At 37.8% G+C, this 19,426-nt stretch overlaps 1 protein-coding gene across 1 annotated transcript in view; it reads right to left on the bottom strand.

Annotated features, from left to right (window-relative positions):
* The window catches only part of LOC143022906 (cubilin-like), a gene marked incomplete at its 5' end in the record, with an annotated part of 158,450 nt that overhangs the window by 74,038 nt on the left and 64,986 nt on the right, over positions 1–19,426 (bottom strand). The window contains one exon of the mRNA XM_076181305.1: positions 18,419–18,592. Within this exon, the coding sequence (XP_076037420.1) occupies positions 18,419–18,592 (174 nt within the window). The remainder of the gene's footprint in view (positions 1–18,418; positions 18,593–19,426) is intronic.

Here is a 19,426-nt window from a genome sequence, read left to right as displayed (position 1 = left end):
CATCCTAATACTCTTTCATCAACCCTATCTCCCAGCTCCCTTTCCACCCCTGTTCTCCTCCTCACCTCCTCATTTCTCATTCTATCCAGCCTAGTAACCCCCATCATACTTCTCAGACACTTCATCTGAAACACATTCAAACTCCTTCTCTCTTCTTCTCTTATGTTCCATGTTTCTGCCCCATACAGTGCTGTTGGCACAATCACTCCTTCATATAGTCTCCTCTTAGCATCCATTCCCAAATGTCTATTCCTCATTACACTCTTTAATCCACCAAGGCATTTACTCGCTCCTCTCAATCTACATTCTACTTCCACTTTCACTCCACCTTTCCCTGCCACATTTGCACCCAAGTATCTAAAACTATCCACTTCCTCCAGTCGCTCCCTTAATGCTCACTTCCAGTCTACTGCCACTTTCACCCCTTGTACAACTCATCACCTTACTTTTACCCACCATAGGAAATACATACATACATACATATACCAAGGCTTTTTCCCCCTTCCAAGGGAGGTAGCCAAAAAGGGAAAGGCATAAAAACACTCCCACCCATTTCATCCCTAAATACACTCCACACCCCTCCCACCCTTCCTCTCATCTGAGCACCTCATCTGAGCACCTCCTGGATGACGGGTCATCCCTGCACCCTGCCCACCGCCCTGGGTCAGAAGCAGTGTCGCAAGACACAGTACATCCACAGCAAGGCCGCTTCATTTAATCGGCGACCCCCCCTCTCCGTCCCCCTTTGCATATAAGGAGAGGACGGGGAGAAATCCCTTCGGGCTGCGTCAAAATTTACTCACACATACTACCCCACCCCCCACCCCCCCCGCCCATTCCTCCTCATGCAGTCACAACATCATCCATATACAACCATTCTCCACTCACCTCTGTCTTCCGTCCTCTCCCTTCCTTCCTCAACAGACATTCCCCTCTTCCCCAAAGCCCCCTTCACCCCATCCATCCACCTCATCCTAGGACGTCCCCTCATGTTCACTCCCTCCACATCTGCCTTCCATACCTCTTTTACTAGTCTTTCTTCACTCATTCTTTCCATGTGTCCAAACCATCCTAATATTCTTTCATCAACCCTATCTCCCAAATCCTTTTTCACCCCTGTTCTCCTCCTCACCTCCTCATTTCTCACTCTATCTAGCCTAGTAACCCCCACCATACTTCTCAGACACCTCATCTCAAACACATTCAAACTCCTTCTCTCTTCTTCTCTTATGTTCCACGTTTCTGCCCCATACAATGCTGTTGGCACAATCACTCCTTCATACAGTCTCCTCTTCGCATCCATTCCCAAATGTCTATTTCTCATTACACTCTTTAAACCACCAAGGCATGGAAATAAGATGGTAAAAAATACAAACATCTTCAAATATCTTGAAAGTGTAGTCACTAAGGAGGGTGGAAATAAGAGGGATATTTCAGAAAGAATGAATAAATTTAGTGCAAATGTTGGAGCTCTCTGGCCAATAATAAAGGAAAAACATGTACCTTTAGAAGTGAAAAGGATTATTTTCAATACTGTCTTGTCTCCTACCTTAACATACGGTTCAGAAAGTTGGGTAATGGCAAAAGTAGACATAAGCAGGATTCAGGCAGTGGAAATGAGACCATTAAGAGCCATAGTTGGAAAGACAGAGATAAACTAAAAAATGAAGACATAAGGAAAAGCACTGGCGTCTGTTCCATGCTATGCAAAATAGATGCTGCCCAGTTAAGATGGTTAGGACATTTAGAAAGAATGGATGAAGAAAGAATTGCTAGGGGATGCTGGGAGTGGATGCCAGATGGAAGAAGGCCAAGAGGAAGACCAAGAAAGAGATGGAAAGAAAATGTTGAAGAAGCCCTCAGCAGACATGACTTCCCCAACATCGAAACTCTGAGGGAGGAAGGGGCCTTCCATGATAAAGCCAGATGGAGAAACATGCTGGGACTACTGACAGGCATAACGCCTACTACTGGGAGCTAAAGTAAGAAGTAAGAAAGATTTAAATTTTTCATATACCAAAGGCTTTTTTACCCCTTACACAAGAGGTAGCCAAAAGACAAAGGCATAGAAACCACTCCCACCCATTCCATTCCCTACATACTCCACTCCCCTCTACCCTCCCTCTCATCTTGGCACCTCCTGGATGACAGGTTATCCCTGCATCCTGTCCACTGCCCTGGGTCAGAAGCAGTGTCGCAAGACACAGCACATCCACAGCAAGTCAGCTTCATTAATTCGGCGACCCCCCCCCTCTCCATCCCCTCATACAGAAAAGGAGAAGACAGGGAGAAATCCCTTCGGGCTGCGTCAATTTATTTCTCATACATACTCCCTTACTCACCCATCCCCACCCACTCCCCCTCATGCATCACAGCATCATCCATATACAACCATTCTCCATTCACCCCTATCTTCTGTCCTCTCCCGTCCTTCCTCAACAGACATTCCCCTCTTTCCCAATGTTCCTTTTACCCCATCCATCCACCTCATCCTAGGTTGCCCCCTCATGTTCACTCCTTCGACCTCTGCCTTCCACACATCTTTTACTAATCTTTCTTCACTCATTTTTTCCATGTGTCCAAACCATCCTAATACTCTTTCATCAACCCTATCTCCCAACTCCCTTTCCACCCCTGTTCTCCTCACCTCCTCATTTCTCACTCTATCTAGCCTAGTAACCCCTATCATACTTTTTAGGCATTTCATCTCAAACACATTCAAACTCTTTTTCTCTTCCTCTCTTATGTTCCATGATTCTGCCTCATACAGTGATCCTGGCACAATCACTCCTTCATACAATCTCCTCTTAGCATCCATTCCCAAATGTCTATTTCTCATTACATTGTTTAATCCACCAAGGCCTTTACTCACTTCTCTCAATCTACATTCTACATCCACCCACACTCCTCTCTTTCCTGCCACATTCACACCCAAGTATCCAAATCTATCCACTTCCTCCAGTCTCTCCCTAATACTCACTTACAGCCTGCTGCCACTTTCTCCCCTTGTACATCTCATCATCTTTTACCCACATCTATCTTCAACTTCCTTCTATCGCACACCTTCCCAAACTCTGTCACTAACTTCCTCAATCCCTCCTCTGATCCTGCTACAAGCAAAGTGTCGTCAGCAAACAACAACTGGCTTATCTCCCACTTTCTTTAAACATCTCCAATCCCTGACCCACTACCCTTGCATTTACCTCTCACACCACCCCATCCATGTATAAGTTGAACAGCCAGGGTGACATAACACATCCTTGACGAAGTCCCACCTTTACCTTGAACCACTCACTCTCTCCATTTCTAATGCTAACACAAGCTCTACTACTCTCATAAAAACTCTTGACTGCTCTTAACAGCTTTCCTCCTATCCCATATATCTGCAGTACCTCCCACAGTGCCTTCCTGTCTACCCTGTCATAAGCCTTTTCCAGATCCATAAAAGCCCAAAAAACATCCTTACCTTTTCCTATAGCTTTCTCACATATCTGTCTTACCACAAAAATATGATCTGCACAACCTCTACCTGTCCTAAACCCACACTGTTCCTCACCAATTACTCCCTCTGTTTCTCTCCTAATCAGCTCAATCAAGACCCTCCAATAAGCCTTCCCAACTACACTTAACAAGCTAATCCCTTTGAAACTACTACTCACACTTGTCCCCTTTCCCTTTTAAATGAAACTATACAGGCACTCCTCCAGTCCTCCAGTACTATGTCAAAATCCTTTCTAAGTCCAAGAAAGCACAATCTGCCCATCCATCTCTTTCTTGTATTATTTCTATTAATCTTGAGTAAAAGCATATTAAATTTGTGGTGCATGATCTTCCACTTCTAAAACCAAATTGTTTGGGATTTAGTATTTTGATTTCTTCCAAGTGTTTCATTCATTTATTCCTAGTACCTTTTTTGCATATTTTTGCTACTGTGCTTGTAAGGGATACCTTGGTGTTTGTTCAGTTGAATCTGGAGGTTTGAAAGAATTAAATTTGTCTCTTGGAACCATGAAAAATCAGTTACCTCCTCCCATCTGCCAGTTCTACCACTTGCCAGTAAATCATTCAGCCCCTTAGAGGTTTATGAAGCTAAAAATCAAACTAAAATATTGAATAAAAACTTCCAATCAGTTTTCACCATGGAAACAGACTTAAAAGAAGAGAGGTAATTGCAGATATATTAGACAAAAAACTTGTTTTATGCATCATCTGTTTGTACATTTGCAACCACATTACGTATCCAGGGTAATGTGGAGGGAAGTGAGAGGTGAGCCAGTTGTTTGTTTGCTAACAACACTATGCATGTGGCTGGATTGGAAAGGGTCTAAGGCAGATGATAATGGAGTTAAGGAAGGTATGGGAAAAGAGAATGTTGAAAGTAAATGTGGGTAAAGGTAAGGTCATGATGTATATAAGGGGCTGAGGGTGGCAGTGAGTTGGAAATTGAAGGTTTGAAGCTCTAAGAAATTAACCTCAAGGTTTAATATCATTTAACAAATATGATTACGAAATCAGCAGAAGTTGGGAGTACAAAAACATTAACATGAACAAATACAGAACTCCAAAGTTACAAGTGACTTAATAAAAAGAAGAGACAATGCAAATGAAAGCCAGTAGAAACAAAATAGAGATGAACTGGACAAGCATATCAATAAAAGGCAAATATCAAAGAAAAATATGAGACACATTCATTATGTAAAGGAAAACAATCAGAAAGATACATTCAAAGAGTGGCATTTCACTACATGGATTAGGATATGAAGAAAATCAATGAAAGCTTTGTGGTGTCCCAGACTGGTATACACAATGGTGATGTGGTCACCATACAAATGAGATATAAGAAAAGTATAAGGAATACAGGGTGCAGGGATGACCCGATATCCAGGAGGTGCTCAGATGAGAGGGAGGGTGGGAGGGGTGTGGAGTGTATTTAGGGATGTAATGGGTGGGAGTATTTTTATGCCTTTCCCTTTTTGGCTACCTCCCTTGGAAGGGGGAAAAAGCCTTGGTATATGTATGTATGTATAAGGAATACAAAAAGCAGTAACCAAAATTATCCCTGGTCTAAAGAACAAGAGGAAGAGGAGAGAGAAGAGGAGAAGAAAAAATACTGGTACAAGAAGAAAGATCAACAAGAGGTCATAGTGATAAACTGATAAAGCAAACTTGTTTAAAAGATGTCAGGAAGTGTAGCTTTTCACAGTGATGTGTAGACTTGTGAAATAAGTTGGATGAAAATATATAATCCAAGCCAACACTATAAATAAATTTAGGGCATGGTTTGATAAATGGAGGAAGAGATAATGCCCAATAAGCATAGATCCATACACACACACACATTTGTCAGAGAGGAAATCCAGCGATTTAGCTCTGACTTAGCACTTTGTCAACTGGATCAGGAAAAAGGATTTGTTGTTGTTTTTCGGGATGTAGGGCTGTGTTTTTGAGTGACTGGTAAGGTATCAAATCCAGTATTTGGAAAAGTATAGTTTTAGCACAAGATGGAGGAAAGTAAAGAAGAAAAAAGAATTAATGAAACAACGAAGAGAGGATTAGATATGAGTAGAGTGGAATCACCACTAGGAGTAATTCCAAAGAGAATGTGTATAAGCGTCACTCCGAAGATGACTCAAAGGTGGGAAAGCAATGTTTTTTCAGGCTTGTCAGAGGGAAAGGGGAGCAATAGAAAAAGTTATGGATACAGAAGAGAAACTAGGGTTAGCAGGGCACTATGGAATCGAGACATTGATGACTTGATGGAATAATTAATTGATTTAAAAATAGACTATAGAGCTTTGCACATAGATGACAAACTTATGTAGAACTAATGACAAAATACTCAGAGTTGAACGATCTAAAAAGTGAACTAAGTATGATTAAAAGAGAAAATAAATGAAAGGAAAACGAGGATAGAAACAAAAATGAAGAATTAAAGAAAGAGGTCAAAGAAAAATTACAGGCAGTGACCGAAAGAGTGGGAGAATCAATCAAAGAGATTTCATTGAAATAAAAAATCAGTAGAAACAAGAATGTGAAAATCAAAAAATCTCTTTCGGGAAATAGTACAACAGCAGGTAGAAGAGAATGCAAAGGAAAGAGTAATTAAGGTAATCAAAGAAAAGGAAAACTGGGTGAAAGACAAAGTGGATAAAAAGAAATGCATTGTGGTTTATGGTATCAAAGAAAAACATGATGTACACAAATACCAAACAGAAAAATAAGAGAAAGAAATTGCGAAGGAAATACTGAAAGTGGTTCAGGACGAAGGTCAAGAGTTGGTGAAGGAAACTGACGACATGCATAGGATGGGCACATACTCTAAAGAAGAAAACTATAGGCCAATGAAAATCAAACTAAGGAATCAAATGATAGCTGAAGAGATACTATCGAAAGCAGCAAAACTAGCTAACACTGAAGATTACAAAAATGTATGGATATAAAAGGAAATGAACGATGAACAAATAGAGAAAGATAGGGCACTAAGAAATGAAGCTAAGGAAAAAAATTAAAGAAAAATAGAGACTGAAAAAAAAAAAAAAAAATTAGAGTAATGACTCTAAGGCTGAGAAAATGGTACATCAGAAAAAAGGAAAAATAAACAAAACAAAAAATAAATAAATAAATAAAAATAAAAATAAAAGATAAATAAAAAATAAAAGTGGCATATACAAACATGGATGGTAAGATTTCTGGAATAAATTAATTAAATGTCTATTTGTTAATAGAGAAAGCAGACATAATGGGAATTGTGGAGACAAAATTGAAAGGTTCTATACAATTAAGTATGGTGGGACAAGGATTATACAACCATTGGTCAAAAAATAGAATGGATAAACAAGGGGGGAGGAGTCATGTTATTGACTAGAAAGGGATTAAATGTGATAGAGATAACAGAAGGTAAAGAGAGTGTGGAAATGATCATGATTAAAGTTTAAAATAGTATTACTAGCAGAAAATTTATATTAGTATACGTTCCCCCAAAACAAAGGCTTGGTCTGATAGTGATCATTCAGAATTACTGGAAGACACAAAGAATGAATTATCTGAGGTACTGACAGATGGAGGAAACATAGTAATTATGGGTGACTTTAATGCAAAGGAAATAAATTGGCAAAAAATGACAATAAAAGGTGGATAGGAACTCTGGGGCAACATTCTACTGCATTTGATCATTGATTACACATTGACTCAATGGGTCAAGGAAAATATCAGATATAGAAACAATGAAGAACCATCAAGACTAGACTTGATATTCACTTCTGAGCTTCTTGTGGACAAAATGAATTACAAGACACCAATTGGGAAGAGTGAGCACATACTAATAGAATTTGAACTTGAAGAAGAAAATGATGTGAGAAGAAATGAGAAACATAGAGAAGAAAGATTAATGTACAACAAAATGGACTTTGTAAAACTTTGAAAAAAAAAAAAAAAAATTGAAACTCTGGGAATTTTTTTCAAATAATGAAACAAAGATGAAGAGAAATGGAACATATTTAAAGAAAATTACAAGGAGGGAACAGATAAATATGTACCTAGGAAGAAACAAAAAAAAAGTTTACATAGTGTTGGTACAAAAACTGTAGTGATGCTAAAGATAGAAGAGACAAAGCCTGGAAAAGCTGCAAAAAAGACAAAAAAAAAAAAAAAAAAAGACCAAATGGCAAACATACATCAAACTGAGAAATGAATACGTAGATATTCATAGAGAGTAAAAAAGAAACTATGAAAAAGATATAACAGACAAATGCAAAGACCAACCCAAACTATTTTACAGATATGTAAATGACAAACTAAAAGATAAATATGAAATAGTGAAACTTTGCGAAGGAAAAAAAGAATATATAGAAGATGTAGAAATGTCTGAAGTAATGACCAGGCATTTTAGGTCTGTATTTACAATTAAAAGCCCACAAATTTGGGATGAAGAACAGCGAGAAAGATCCCCTAAAATGAAAGAAATAATGGTGCCACAGAAAGAAATAAGGGACCAAATAATGAACTTTGATGTCAGAAAGTCATACAGGCCTGATGGAATTACAAACTGGATATTGAAAGAATGTATAGAAGACCTAACAGACAAAATACACAAGGTAACTGACTTCTCACTCAAAGAAGGAAAAGTACCACAAGATTGGAAAAATGCAAATATTGTACCAATATACAAAGGAGGAGACAAAGAAAATCCAACAAACTATAGACTGGTATCCCTTACAAGCACAACTGCAAAAATATGCAAAAATGTTATAAAAAATAAATGGATTAAACACTTGGAAGAGAGCAAAATACTAATCCCTAAACAATTTGGATTTAGAAGTGGAAGATCATGTACTACAAACTTAATATGCTTTTACTCAAGATTAATAGAAATAATACAAGAAAGAGACGGATGGGCAGATGGTGCTTTCTTAGACTTACAAAAGGCTCTTGACAAAGTACCACACAAAAAGCTACTAAGAAAAATTGAAACAATAGGTAGAATACAAGGAAAATTATTGGAAATGATGAAAGATTTCTTGAATGGAAGAAAAGTGAGGATGGTACTTGCGACAAGAACTCAAATTGGGAAGACATAATAAGCGGAGTCCCACAAGGCTCTATATTGGCACAGATAATATTTGCTATTTACATAAATATGGATGAAGGTATGGAATGTTATATGAACTTCTTTGCAGATGATGCAAAACTATTAAAGAGAGTCAGTACAGAGGAGGACTGCAAATCTTTTCAAGAAGACCTGGACAAAATCTGGAAATGGAGTCAGAAGAGTGAAGTGAACTTTAACATTAATGCAGGATCGTACCTGCATATAATGAATAGGATTAGGAAATATATAATAACGATAGTTACCAATTACTTACGGTAGGCACAGGTCCCATAGAAGAGGTAGGGGCCTGTAGGGGCAATCGCGTAAAGCCAATACGCAAAAGCGTAAGTCTGTTTAGTCATAATCATCAACAATGTCTTACGTACCTGTCTCCGGATTATCTTACCGGCGTCTTATGTGTCAAAGTTTAAGTAGTTAAGTGTAAGTTCTTTAGATTAGCGATATACTGCTACCGATCCGTTCTAGTTGGTGAGTGCTACCCAACTGGCGTGCTTCTAGTAACTGACTATATTGTACTCGACTGACCGATCCGACCCGCTCATGCCGGGCTGTCGTCTGCGCCCTCTGTACGTCCGAAAGCATCGTTCATTTGTTTCGTGTGTTTTTAGTAACGAGTTTAGATGACGCTACTGCACCCCTCCACCCTTAGTCAAAATATCTCTCCCTCCCTTTAGATGCAAACATTTCCACATCACGAAAAAAAAATACACTGAACAATAGCATAAGTATGTACAAATAGGTCTAATAGCAATTGCAATGAATAATAGAAATAGCCTAGCAATACAAAAGGTTACAATAAAACACAATTGTAAATTCACAATAAATGTAAACACAATATTAGCGCAGTTAAGATAGATATATGCAGTTTTGGAATAGCCTAGCTTGCCCACAAAATCCCACTAGCTAACCTATAGCAATTTTCCAAACATTTGTTTCGTGTGTTTTTAGTAACGAGTTTAGATGACGCTACTGCAATTAAGAATTGTAGTATACAGGGGTCCCTCAAATAACGCGGATTTGAATAACACGGACTCAATCATACGCGGATTTTATTTCAAAACCATCTCAAATGTAGAGAACCATTTTAAAATTCGCGCTGAGTCGGGCACGCATACGCACACACGCGGCAACATTGCAAACAATTTTACCACCCTAACCTGTTGAAGTGTAATGTTTCTTCCGTTTGGAACACAACTAATAAGTCTGATAATGACTGCACTTGTCGTGTCTTAATTTCTCTTATGAGGTTCTTGTTACTGGCAGTGGTGGTTTGGGAGATCAAAAACAGACATATACACGCTTACACACGTGTAGACACGCACACGTAGACATGTGTTAGACAACCAGTGTATGGTGTGAATGCGCGTGCGTGTACACACAAATACGAACACAGACACACGCGCGTACATGCTTACTTGTACATGTTAACACAGACGCACACACACACACACACACAGGGACAAGAAACAGGGAGGGGGAATCATGTTCTTGGCCAAGAAAGACCTAAAGGTGACAAAAATTGCAGAGGGCAAAGGTAATGTTGAATTGATCATGATAAAAGTCGAAGGCAAGAATATGAAAAGTAGAAAGTTTGTGGTGACTTATGCGCCTCCAAAAACAAGCGCTTGGAAAGAAAGCGAACATACAAAAATGCTAGATGATACAAGAAAATCACTCAATGAGATACTAATGGGTAAGGGTAATCTGGTAATTATGGGGGACTTCAATTGCAAAGAAATTTGTTGGGACAGCATGACAGTGCAAGGAGGAGATGACTCGTGGGGCAATGTACTGCTAGATATGACCATGGAGTACACAATGACCCAATGGGTCCGTGAAAACACAAGGTACAGAAATAATGAAGAGCCATCGAATCTAGATCTAATATTTACAACAGAACCTGAAATAGTGCATAAAGTCCAGTATGAGACACCAATTGGAAAGAGTGACCATGTACTCATCGAAACTGTACTAAAGGAAGAAATAGACATAGAGAGGAACGAAAAGCATAGGAAAGGAAGACTGATGTACAACAAAACAGACTTTACAAAACTAAAGACATTCTTCCGGAATGCAAACTGGGAAATATTTTACAGGGAAGAAACAACAGTGGAAGAGAAATGGAATATATTGATGGAAAACTACAATGAAGGTGTAAACAGGCATGTACCAAGACAAAAGCGAGAGAGAGAGTACATTAAATGTTGGTTCAACAAAAGATGCAGTGAGGCAAAAGACAGAAGGGTCAAAGCTTGGAAAAAGTGGAGAAAAGACAAAAAACAAAGCAAATGGCAAATTTATGTTAACTATAGAAATGAGTATGTTAATGTGAGAAGAGAGGAAAAAAGGAACCATGAGAAGGATATTATAGACAAATGCAAAGAGCAACCCAAACTATTCTATCGGTATGTGAATGGTAAACTTAAAAACAAACAGGAAATGGTGAAACTATGCCAAGGAAACATAGAATACACAGAAGATTTTGAGATGGCCGAAGTCATGAACAATCACTTTAAATCTGTTTTCACCAGAGAGAAAATACCAAATTGTGACATAGATAAAAACAAGAAATCTCCCCTCATGAATGAGTTTACAGCATCACTAAAGGAAATATCAGAACATCTATCAAGGCTGGATGTCAGAAAATCACATGGCCCGGATGGTATTGCAAATTGGATTCTAAAGGAGTGCAAAGAAGAACTAACAGACAAAATACACATCTTAAAAAAACAGCTCACTCAAAGAAGGAAAGATACCCGAGGACTGGAAAAACGCTAACATTGTACCAATACACAAAGGAGGAAACAAAGAAGAACCCACCAACTATAGGCCAGTATCACTAACAAGCACCATAGCCAAAATATGTGAGAAAATAATCAAGAATAGATGGGTAAAACATCTGGAAGACAATGACATATTAAACCCAAGACAATTCGGATTCAGACAAGGAAGATCATGCTCCACAAACTTAATATGCTTTTACTCAAGACTAATAGACATAGTGCAAGAAAGAAATGGATGGGCTGATTGTGCATTCCTAGACTTGCAAAAAGCCTTTGACAAAGTACCACACAGAAAACTACTAAAAAAACTGGAACACATAGGAGGAATACAGGGAAACCTACTAAAATGGATAGAGGACTTTCTGACTGGTAGAAAGATGAGAGTAGTGCTCAGAGAAAAATATTCAGATTGGAAAGAGGTGATCAGTGGAGTACCGCAAGGATCTGTGCTGGCACCAATAATGTTTGCTATCTATATGAATGACATGGACGAGGACGTGAACTGCTACATGAGCTTCTTTGCCGATGACGCCAAACTGCTAAGGAAAATAGAAACTGATGAGGACTGTGAAGCACTGCAAGAAGACCTAAATAGGGTATGGAACTGGAGTCAGAAATGGGAAGTGGACTTTAATACTAAGAAGTGTAGCATAATGGAGTTTGGAAAAAGCAAAAACAGAATATCAGGAAAATATACAATTGGAACCAAAGAAGTAAAGAAAGTAGGATCCGAAAAAGATTTGGGAGTAATTATCACGAATGACTTGTCCTGTGAAAACAGATTAACAAAATTGTTGGGGAGACTTACAACTTGCTAAGATCAATAAAAGTGGCGTTTACATACTTGGACGAAGACATGATAAAAAAAATATTGGTTACATTGATAAGGCCTAGATTAGAGTATGCGGCGACATTGTGGTCCCCCAGTACCAAAAAGAATATAAATAAAATAGAAAGAATCCAAAGAGCAGCTACAAAAATGGCACCTGCACTTGCAAACCTATCATACGAGGAGAGATTGGCTAAACTGGAGTTACCGACACTGGAGCAAAGAAGAGAGAGAGGTGACCTATTGACCATCTACAGAATCATGAGAGGCACAGAGGTACTCGATAGAGAGAACTTACTTAATTGGGACAAAAGAAACACAAGAGGACATGGAAAGAAAATAAAAAAACATAGCTATAGAAGAGAACTGAAGAAAAACAGTTTTCCTCATAGAGTTTTGGACACTTGGAACAAACTGGACAATGAAATAGTATGCGCAAAAACCATTCATGAGTTTAAAAACAAACTAGACACTGCAAGATACAAAGGCGGGACATCACGAGCATAGCTCCCCTTCCCGCAAAATACAACTAGGTAAATACACACGCACACACACACACATACATACGCCACATACACACACATATACATATGCCACACACACACACACACACAGTGTATACGCCACATACACACACATGTATATACGCCACATACACATGTATATACGCACAAACACATACATACACCACATACACGCACGCACACACACACTTCAACGAACAGACGGCTTAGAAGACGTTCTGAAGAAAATTGAAGTTTTGTGGATCCCAACGCAAAGAGAAGTGCCTATTGTATTTACAGGGTGGGGGGAAAATTGCTCGTGGGGTAGTAGGAAAGTAGGGAAAGAGGAGAAGGGGAGGGATTACTGAGGGAAATGGAAGGAAATGAGGAAGGAGTAGACTTGGCCCAGGCAGACAGGCGAAAGGTAAACAAATGGCCCCCCGACGATGATGAAATGTCTAATAAAAATGTAAAGATTAGAAGTATAGATAAGAGCAATACAGTAGAAAGTGATGAGAATATTTTCAAGGGATTTAAAGAGGGTGGGGGGGACACAAACCCCCCCCGACTGACAAGACTAGAAGAGAAGGTCGATAAGATGATCGAGGACTTGGAGCGTAGGTTCGGTCATGTTAACAACATTCTACAAAGAGTTGAAAAATTGGAAGAACTAGAGAAGGCGAACAAAAACTTAACTGATGAAATAGAAAACCTGAAAAGACAGTTAAAAGAAGTAAAGGTGGAGAATGAGGAATTGAAGAGGAATAGTAAAGAAAACAGCGAGGGATGGAAGTCGATAAAAGAAAACAGTAAAGTTGCATTTACTGATATAATTAAACAGCAAATGAGAGAACAAACTGAAGACTCAGTTATTAAAGTGATGAGACAGAAGGAGAATATAGTAAGAGACTTAGCTGACAAAAAGAAATGTATAATTATATTAGGAATGGAAGAGAAACATAACCCAGATAGAACCTCAAGAACCAATGAGGAAAATGAAAAAGTAAGCAGTTTACTAAAATTAGTTCAGGAAGATGAACCAGAAATTATGAAGGAAATTGAGGAAAAATTCAGGCTCGGAAAGTATAGTACAGATAAGACCAGACCAATTAAGATTAAATTCAGGTCACAAACGACAGCAGAGAATATCTTATCCAAAACAGGGAAACTAGCAACAAGTGAACAATATAAAAAGGTATGGATAAAAAGGGAAATGAATAAAGAGGAAAGAGAGGAAGAAAAGCAGAAAAGACTTGAAGCTAAGACAAAAAACGAGAACAGAACGGAGTCAGAGAAAGAGAGATTCTATTGGAGAGTAGTGAATATGAAACTAAGGCAGTTCGACATACAAGAGAAAAACAAAAGGGAAACAGAGAACACAATGGAAGTGACAGAAAACTAAGAGTGTCTTACACAAATATAGATGGATTAATAACAGGATTGAATGAGCTGAATGATTATTTGAAAGAAAAAGAACCGGACATAATGGGAATTGTAGAAACAAAATTAAAAGGCCCACTACCACCCAACAGTGTAGGACATGATGCATATAATTATTGGATTAAAAACAGAGACAAAGCAAGGGGGTGGAGTTATGTTCCTGACTAAGAAGGATATAAACGTGAAGGGTGTCATATATGGAAAGAATACAGTAGAGATGATTATGATAGAAGTGGAAGACAGATAAGAAGAGCAGAAAATTTGTGATAATTTATGTGCCTCCGAAAACAGCCTCATGGGAGGAGAGTGAACATAAAAATATGTTAGAGGACACAAAGATAACATTAAATAAAATAATGGAAGATGGAGGAAGAATAGTTATAATGGGCGACTTTAATTGCAAAGAAATCTGCTGGGAAGAAATGACAGTAAAGGGTGGAGACGGCTCATGGGGAAACGCTCTACTTGAGATGATTACTGACCATACAATGACACAATGGATACAGGAGAACACCAGGTATTCAAATGAAGAAGAACCATCGAGACTAGACTTAATAATTACATCTGAACCTAGAATAGTGGACAAGATTGAATATAAAACACCAATAAGTAAAAGTGACCACATATTGATTGAACTGGAACTTAATGAAGAAAAATATAGGAAAAGAAATGAGCAATATAGAAAAGGAAGAATGATGTATGAAAAAACAAACTTTGATAAAATAAGAGAATTCTTCCAACAAGAAAACTGGGAAGAAATATACAAAAAAGAAACAACAGTGGAAGAGAAATGGAATATTTTGACAAAAATTTACAAAAAAGGAGTGGAAAAGTATGTCCCAAGACAAAAACAAGAAAAAGAATATGTAAAATGCTGGTACAACAAAAGTTGTAGGGAGCTAAAAGACAAAAGAGACAAAGCCTGGACCAGATGGAAAAAAGACAGAAGACCTGAAAAATGGAAAATATATACCGGTTTTAGAAATGAATATGTACAAATGTGCAGAGAGGAAAAGAGAAAATATGAAAAAGATGTCATAGAAAAGTGTAAAGATCAACCAAAGCTATTCTACAGATTTGTAAACAATAAACTGAAAAACAAACAAGACTTGGAGAAATTAAGACAAGAGGGAGTTGAATACACTGAGGAAATGGAAATGGCGGAAATTATGAACAAACATTTTAAATCAGTGTTTACAAGGGAGAACATACAACCTGAAGAGATTGAATGGAAAGAGAAAGTCCCCCCTATGGAAGAAATAGAAGTAACAAAGAATGAAATATTAACACACTTGAGTAATCTTGATGTCAGAAAATCGCATGGACCAGATGATATAGCAAACTGGATTCTGAAAGAATGCAGGAATGAACTGGCAGACAAAATACATAGCATACTAAACAGTTCCTTGAAAGAAGGAAAAGTTCCAGAAGATTGGAAAAAAGCAAATATAGTACCTATATATAAAGGAGGAAATAAAGAAGAACCTACAAACTATAGACCAGTCTCTCTAACAAGTACAATAGCAAAAATTTGTGAAAGAATTATCAAAAGTAGATGGGTAAAATATTTAGAAAAAAACAAAGTGTTAAATCCAAGGCAATTTGGATTCAGACAAGGACGATCATGCGTCACCAATTTAATATGTTTCTATTCAAGGCTAATAGATATAATACAAGAAAGAGATGGATGGGCGGACTGTGCATTTCTAGACATAAAGAAAGCTTTTGACAAAGCACCACATAAGAAGTTGCTTAAGAAATTAGAAACTGAAGGAGGACTACAGGGAAAACTACTAAATTGGATGGAAGACTTTTTGCAAGAAAGAAAAATGAGAGTAGTGATAAGAAACCAGCACTCAAAATGGGATGAAGTAATAAGCGGTGTTCCGCAAGGAACAGTACTGGCCCCAATAATGTTTGCTATATATATTAATGATATGGATGAAGGAATTGAAAGCTATATGAGCTTCTTTGCAGATGATGCAAAACTACTGAAAAGAGTGGAAACTGAAGAAGATTGTGAATCACTACAGAGAGATCTAAATATAGTACAGGAATGGAGTAGGAAGTGGGAGATGGAGTTCAATACAAAGAAGTGTAGTATAATGGAATTTGGAAAAAGCAAAAACAGAATAACAGGAGCATATAAATTGGGAGAAGAAGGAATAAAAAAAGTAGAAAATGAGAAGGACCTGGGAGTCATTGTTATGAATAATATGTCACCTGAGAAACATATAAATAAGATTTTTGGAGAAACTTATAATTTAATACGAACAATCAAAGTTGCATTTACATACCTGGATGAAGAAATGGTGAAGAAAATCCTAATCACCCTGATAAGACCAAGATTGGAATATGCAGCAACAATATGGTCACCAAGTACAAAAAAATGTATAAAAAAAACTTGAAAGAATACAAAGAGCAATTACAAAACTGGCACCAACACACTCAAAACTATCATATGAAGAGAGACTAGAAAAGCTTGAACTACATACACTAGAGCAAAGAAGAGAGAGAGGAGATTTGATAGCTATTTACAGAATCATGAAAGGCATAGAAATTACTGACAGAGAGAATCTGATAAAATGGGATGACAGAAATACAAGAGGACACGGAAAGAAAATAAAAAAAGACAGCTATAGAAGAGACTTGAAAAAGAACAGCTTTCCTCACAGAGTAATCATCATCATATCTTGTCGCACCAGAACCGTGTCCATATAAGGGCAGTTTCATTTGCTTCCCTAAGGTCTTGGTCGGAGCAATGGGGACTCAATGGACATTCCCGGAGGACGTGGACCATCGTCTGTACTTCGCCACAGGGACATTGAGGGCTATTGGTGTATCCCCACTTGTGTTTGTTTTCTTTCGTTTTGCCCACCTTGGCTCTTCCTCTGTTTAAGGTAACCCAGTCCTTCCTGGTTAGGTTTGCTCCTGGGGGCAAGGTCTCGTTTGGGCATGGTATGGCCTCGTTATGGCCCAGATTGTCATATTCCTGCCAACATTTTAGTCTATGGGCCACAGCTTGGGTTGGATCCAGTCCCTCCACCGTCATGAAGCTTTGGCGAGTTAGATGAGAAAGTGGTGTGTGCAAAAACAATACATGAATTTAAAAATAGTTTAGATAAAATGAGATATGAAGACGGGACCCCACGAGCATAGCTCCCCTTCCCGTAAAATACAACTAGGTAAATACACATACGGTTCTCGGTATTTAATATGGAAAGTCAGCATACGCTGATTTGGTCATACGTGGTAATTTCATGAACCTAACCCCCGCGTTATTTGAGGGACTCCTGTAATGGAATTTGGAAAAAGCAAAAATAGAATCTCAGGTCAATATAAAATTGGTACAAAGGAAGTAAAAAAAAAAGTAAACTTGGAAAGGGACCTAGGAGTAACTATCTCAAATGACATGACACCAGGCAAACATGTCAACAAATTAGTCAGAGAAACTTTTAACTTATTAAGATCAATGAAAGTAGCCTTTAACTGATAAGACCAAAATTTGAATATGCAGTGTCCCTATGGACACCTAGTATAAAAAATATATAAACTAGAGAGAATTCAAAGAGCAATGACAAAGATGGCATCAACAATTTGCAATTTGACATACGAACAAAGATTGGATAAACTAAATTTACCAGCCCTGGAACAAAGAAGAGAAAGAGGTGATTTGATAACCATTTACAGAATTATGAAAGGGATGGAAATTCTTGATAGGGATGACCTACTAAAATGGGACAAAAGAAATACAAGAGGACACGAGAAGAAATTTAAGAAAGACAGTTACAGAAGAGATCTGAAAAAGAATAGCTTCCCATATGGAGTGATAGATATATGGAACAAACTGAATGAGGAAACAGTGAGTGCTAAAACTATACACAACTTTAAAGAAAAATCTGGATGCGGAGAGATACAATAGCTCTCTTCCCACAAAATACAACTAGGTAAATACTAGTAGGTAAATTACACTACAATCAGGTAAATTCACATATACCAAAAAGACCTTTTCCCAAAGGAGTGACTGAGTCAGAGCATACATCCACCCTACACCCATCCAGAAACCCACTTGGTCTGTATACATTATGACATGCAGTAACAGTTTAAGGGTTTATCTTTGAGAGCCCCAACAGACCAAAGCCACATATCATTTATGTTAGAGTAAAATCCCTACACATAAAGGAATGACAAGATAAAGTTTATAAGATCTTCTGGAAAAAAAAACAAAAATAAACAAAATAAAATAAAAAATTACCTTTATCTGATCTCCTTCATGATACTCAAAGGTCCAGGCACAAAGGGCATTGTTAGGATATTGCTGAGGATAATTTGGTGAGGTAATAATGTCTTGAGGTCCTTTCTTATGTCCTCCACAGCTTGTTAATGAATATGTCATATTCCATCCAATATGATTAATATACGAGTCCGTCTGTGAGAGAGGACATTTATTATTACTATGGAGGAAAATTCATAACTTTCACTCTTATACAAAAGCATGAAATAAAAAACATTTGTAAATGTACTACATTTCTCAGCAACAAAGATACTCCAATGTCAAATACACAACCCAAATTTTATTTAATTTTATTTTACTTTATAATTGAGTAATATATCAATTAATAAATACAAATATTTGCCAATTGGGTGGACATGGGGGGAAGCAACACTATTCAGGGTCATAGCAGAGGCAAAACATTGCTGGTTTCATCTATGGGAGAGAATCAAGGATGGAAAATAGTGATTTTTAGTCTTCAACATCACTCATCATACGAATCAAAAGATTAAAATTCATATTAATTTCAAATAATCAATCCAGCCATTGTGAGAATTGGGGACCATCATAATATTAGCCCAGCACACTACCGATCACACAACTGAACTTACAAAAGAGCCAGAACCTGGTGTAGTCAGTTGCATGGAGGGCATTATGATGATCCCCAGATCGAGTCTCATGACAGTCAGATTAATCATTTGAAAAACTTCACTATTACGAATGACTTGTTCCATGATAATTTTAGTTTGCTTAGAGTTGTCTTATTTTTGTTGTTGTTGTATTTACACTAATAATGGTAAATTTTGAAGATTTCCAACTAACAAGGGTGAGTAATCCCACTGAGGAACTTGATCATCATAATGCTAGAGATGAATTAGAAGAAAAAGCTAGGTTTCAATTTGGATGCAACTCTTCCATGGATTTGCAAACAGGTGTCTAAAGCCCTGAATCTGATTTATCTTATAAAGGGCGTCCTCATGCTATGACTGA

The sequence above is a fragment of the Oratosquilla oratoria genome, unplaced genomic scaffold (assembly GCF_046742065.1).
Source record: "Oratosquilla oratoria isolate Oo_2021 unplaced genomic scaffold, ASM4674206v1 SCAFFOLD222, whole genome shotgun sequence".
Taxonomy (NCBI): Eukaryota; Metazoa; Arthropoda; class Malacostraca; order Stomatopoda; family Squillidae; genus Oratosquilla; species Oratosquilla oratoria.
This window is presented reverse-complemented; position numbering and strand designations above follow the sequence as displayed.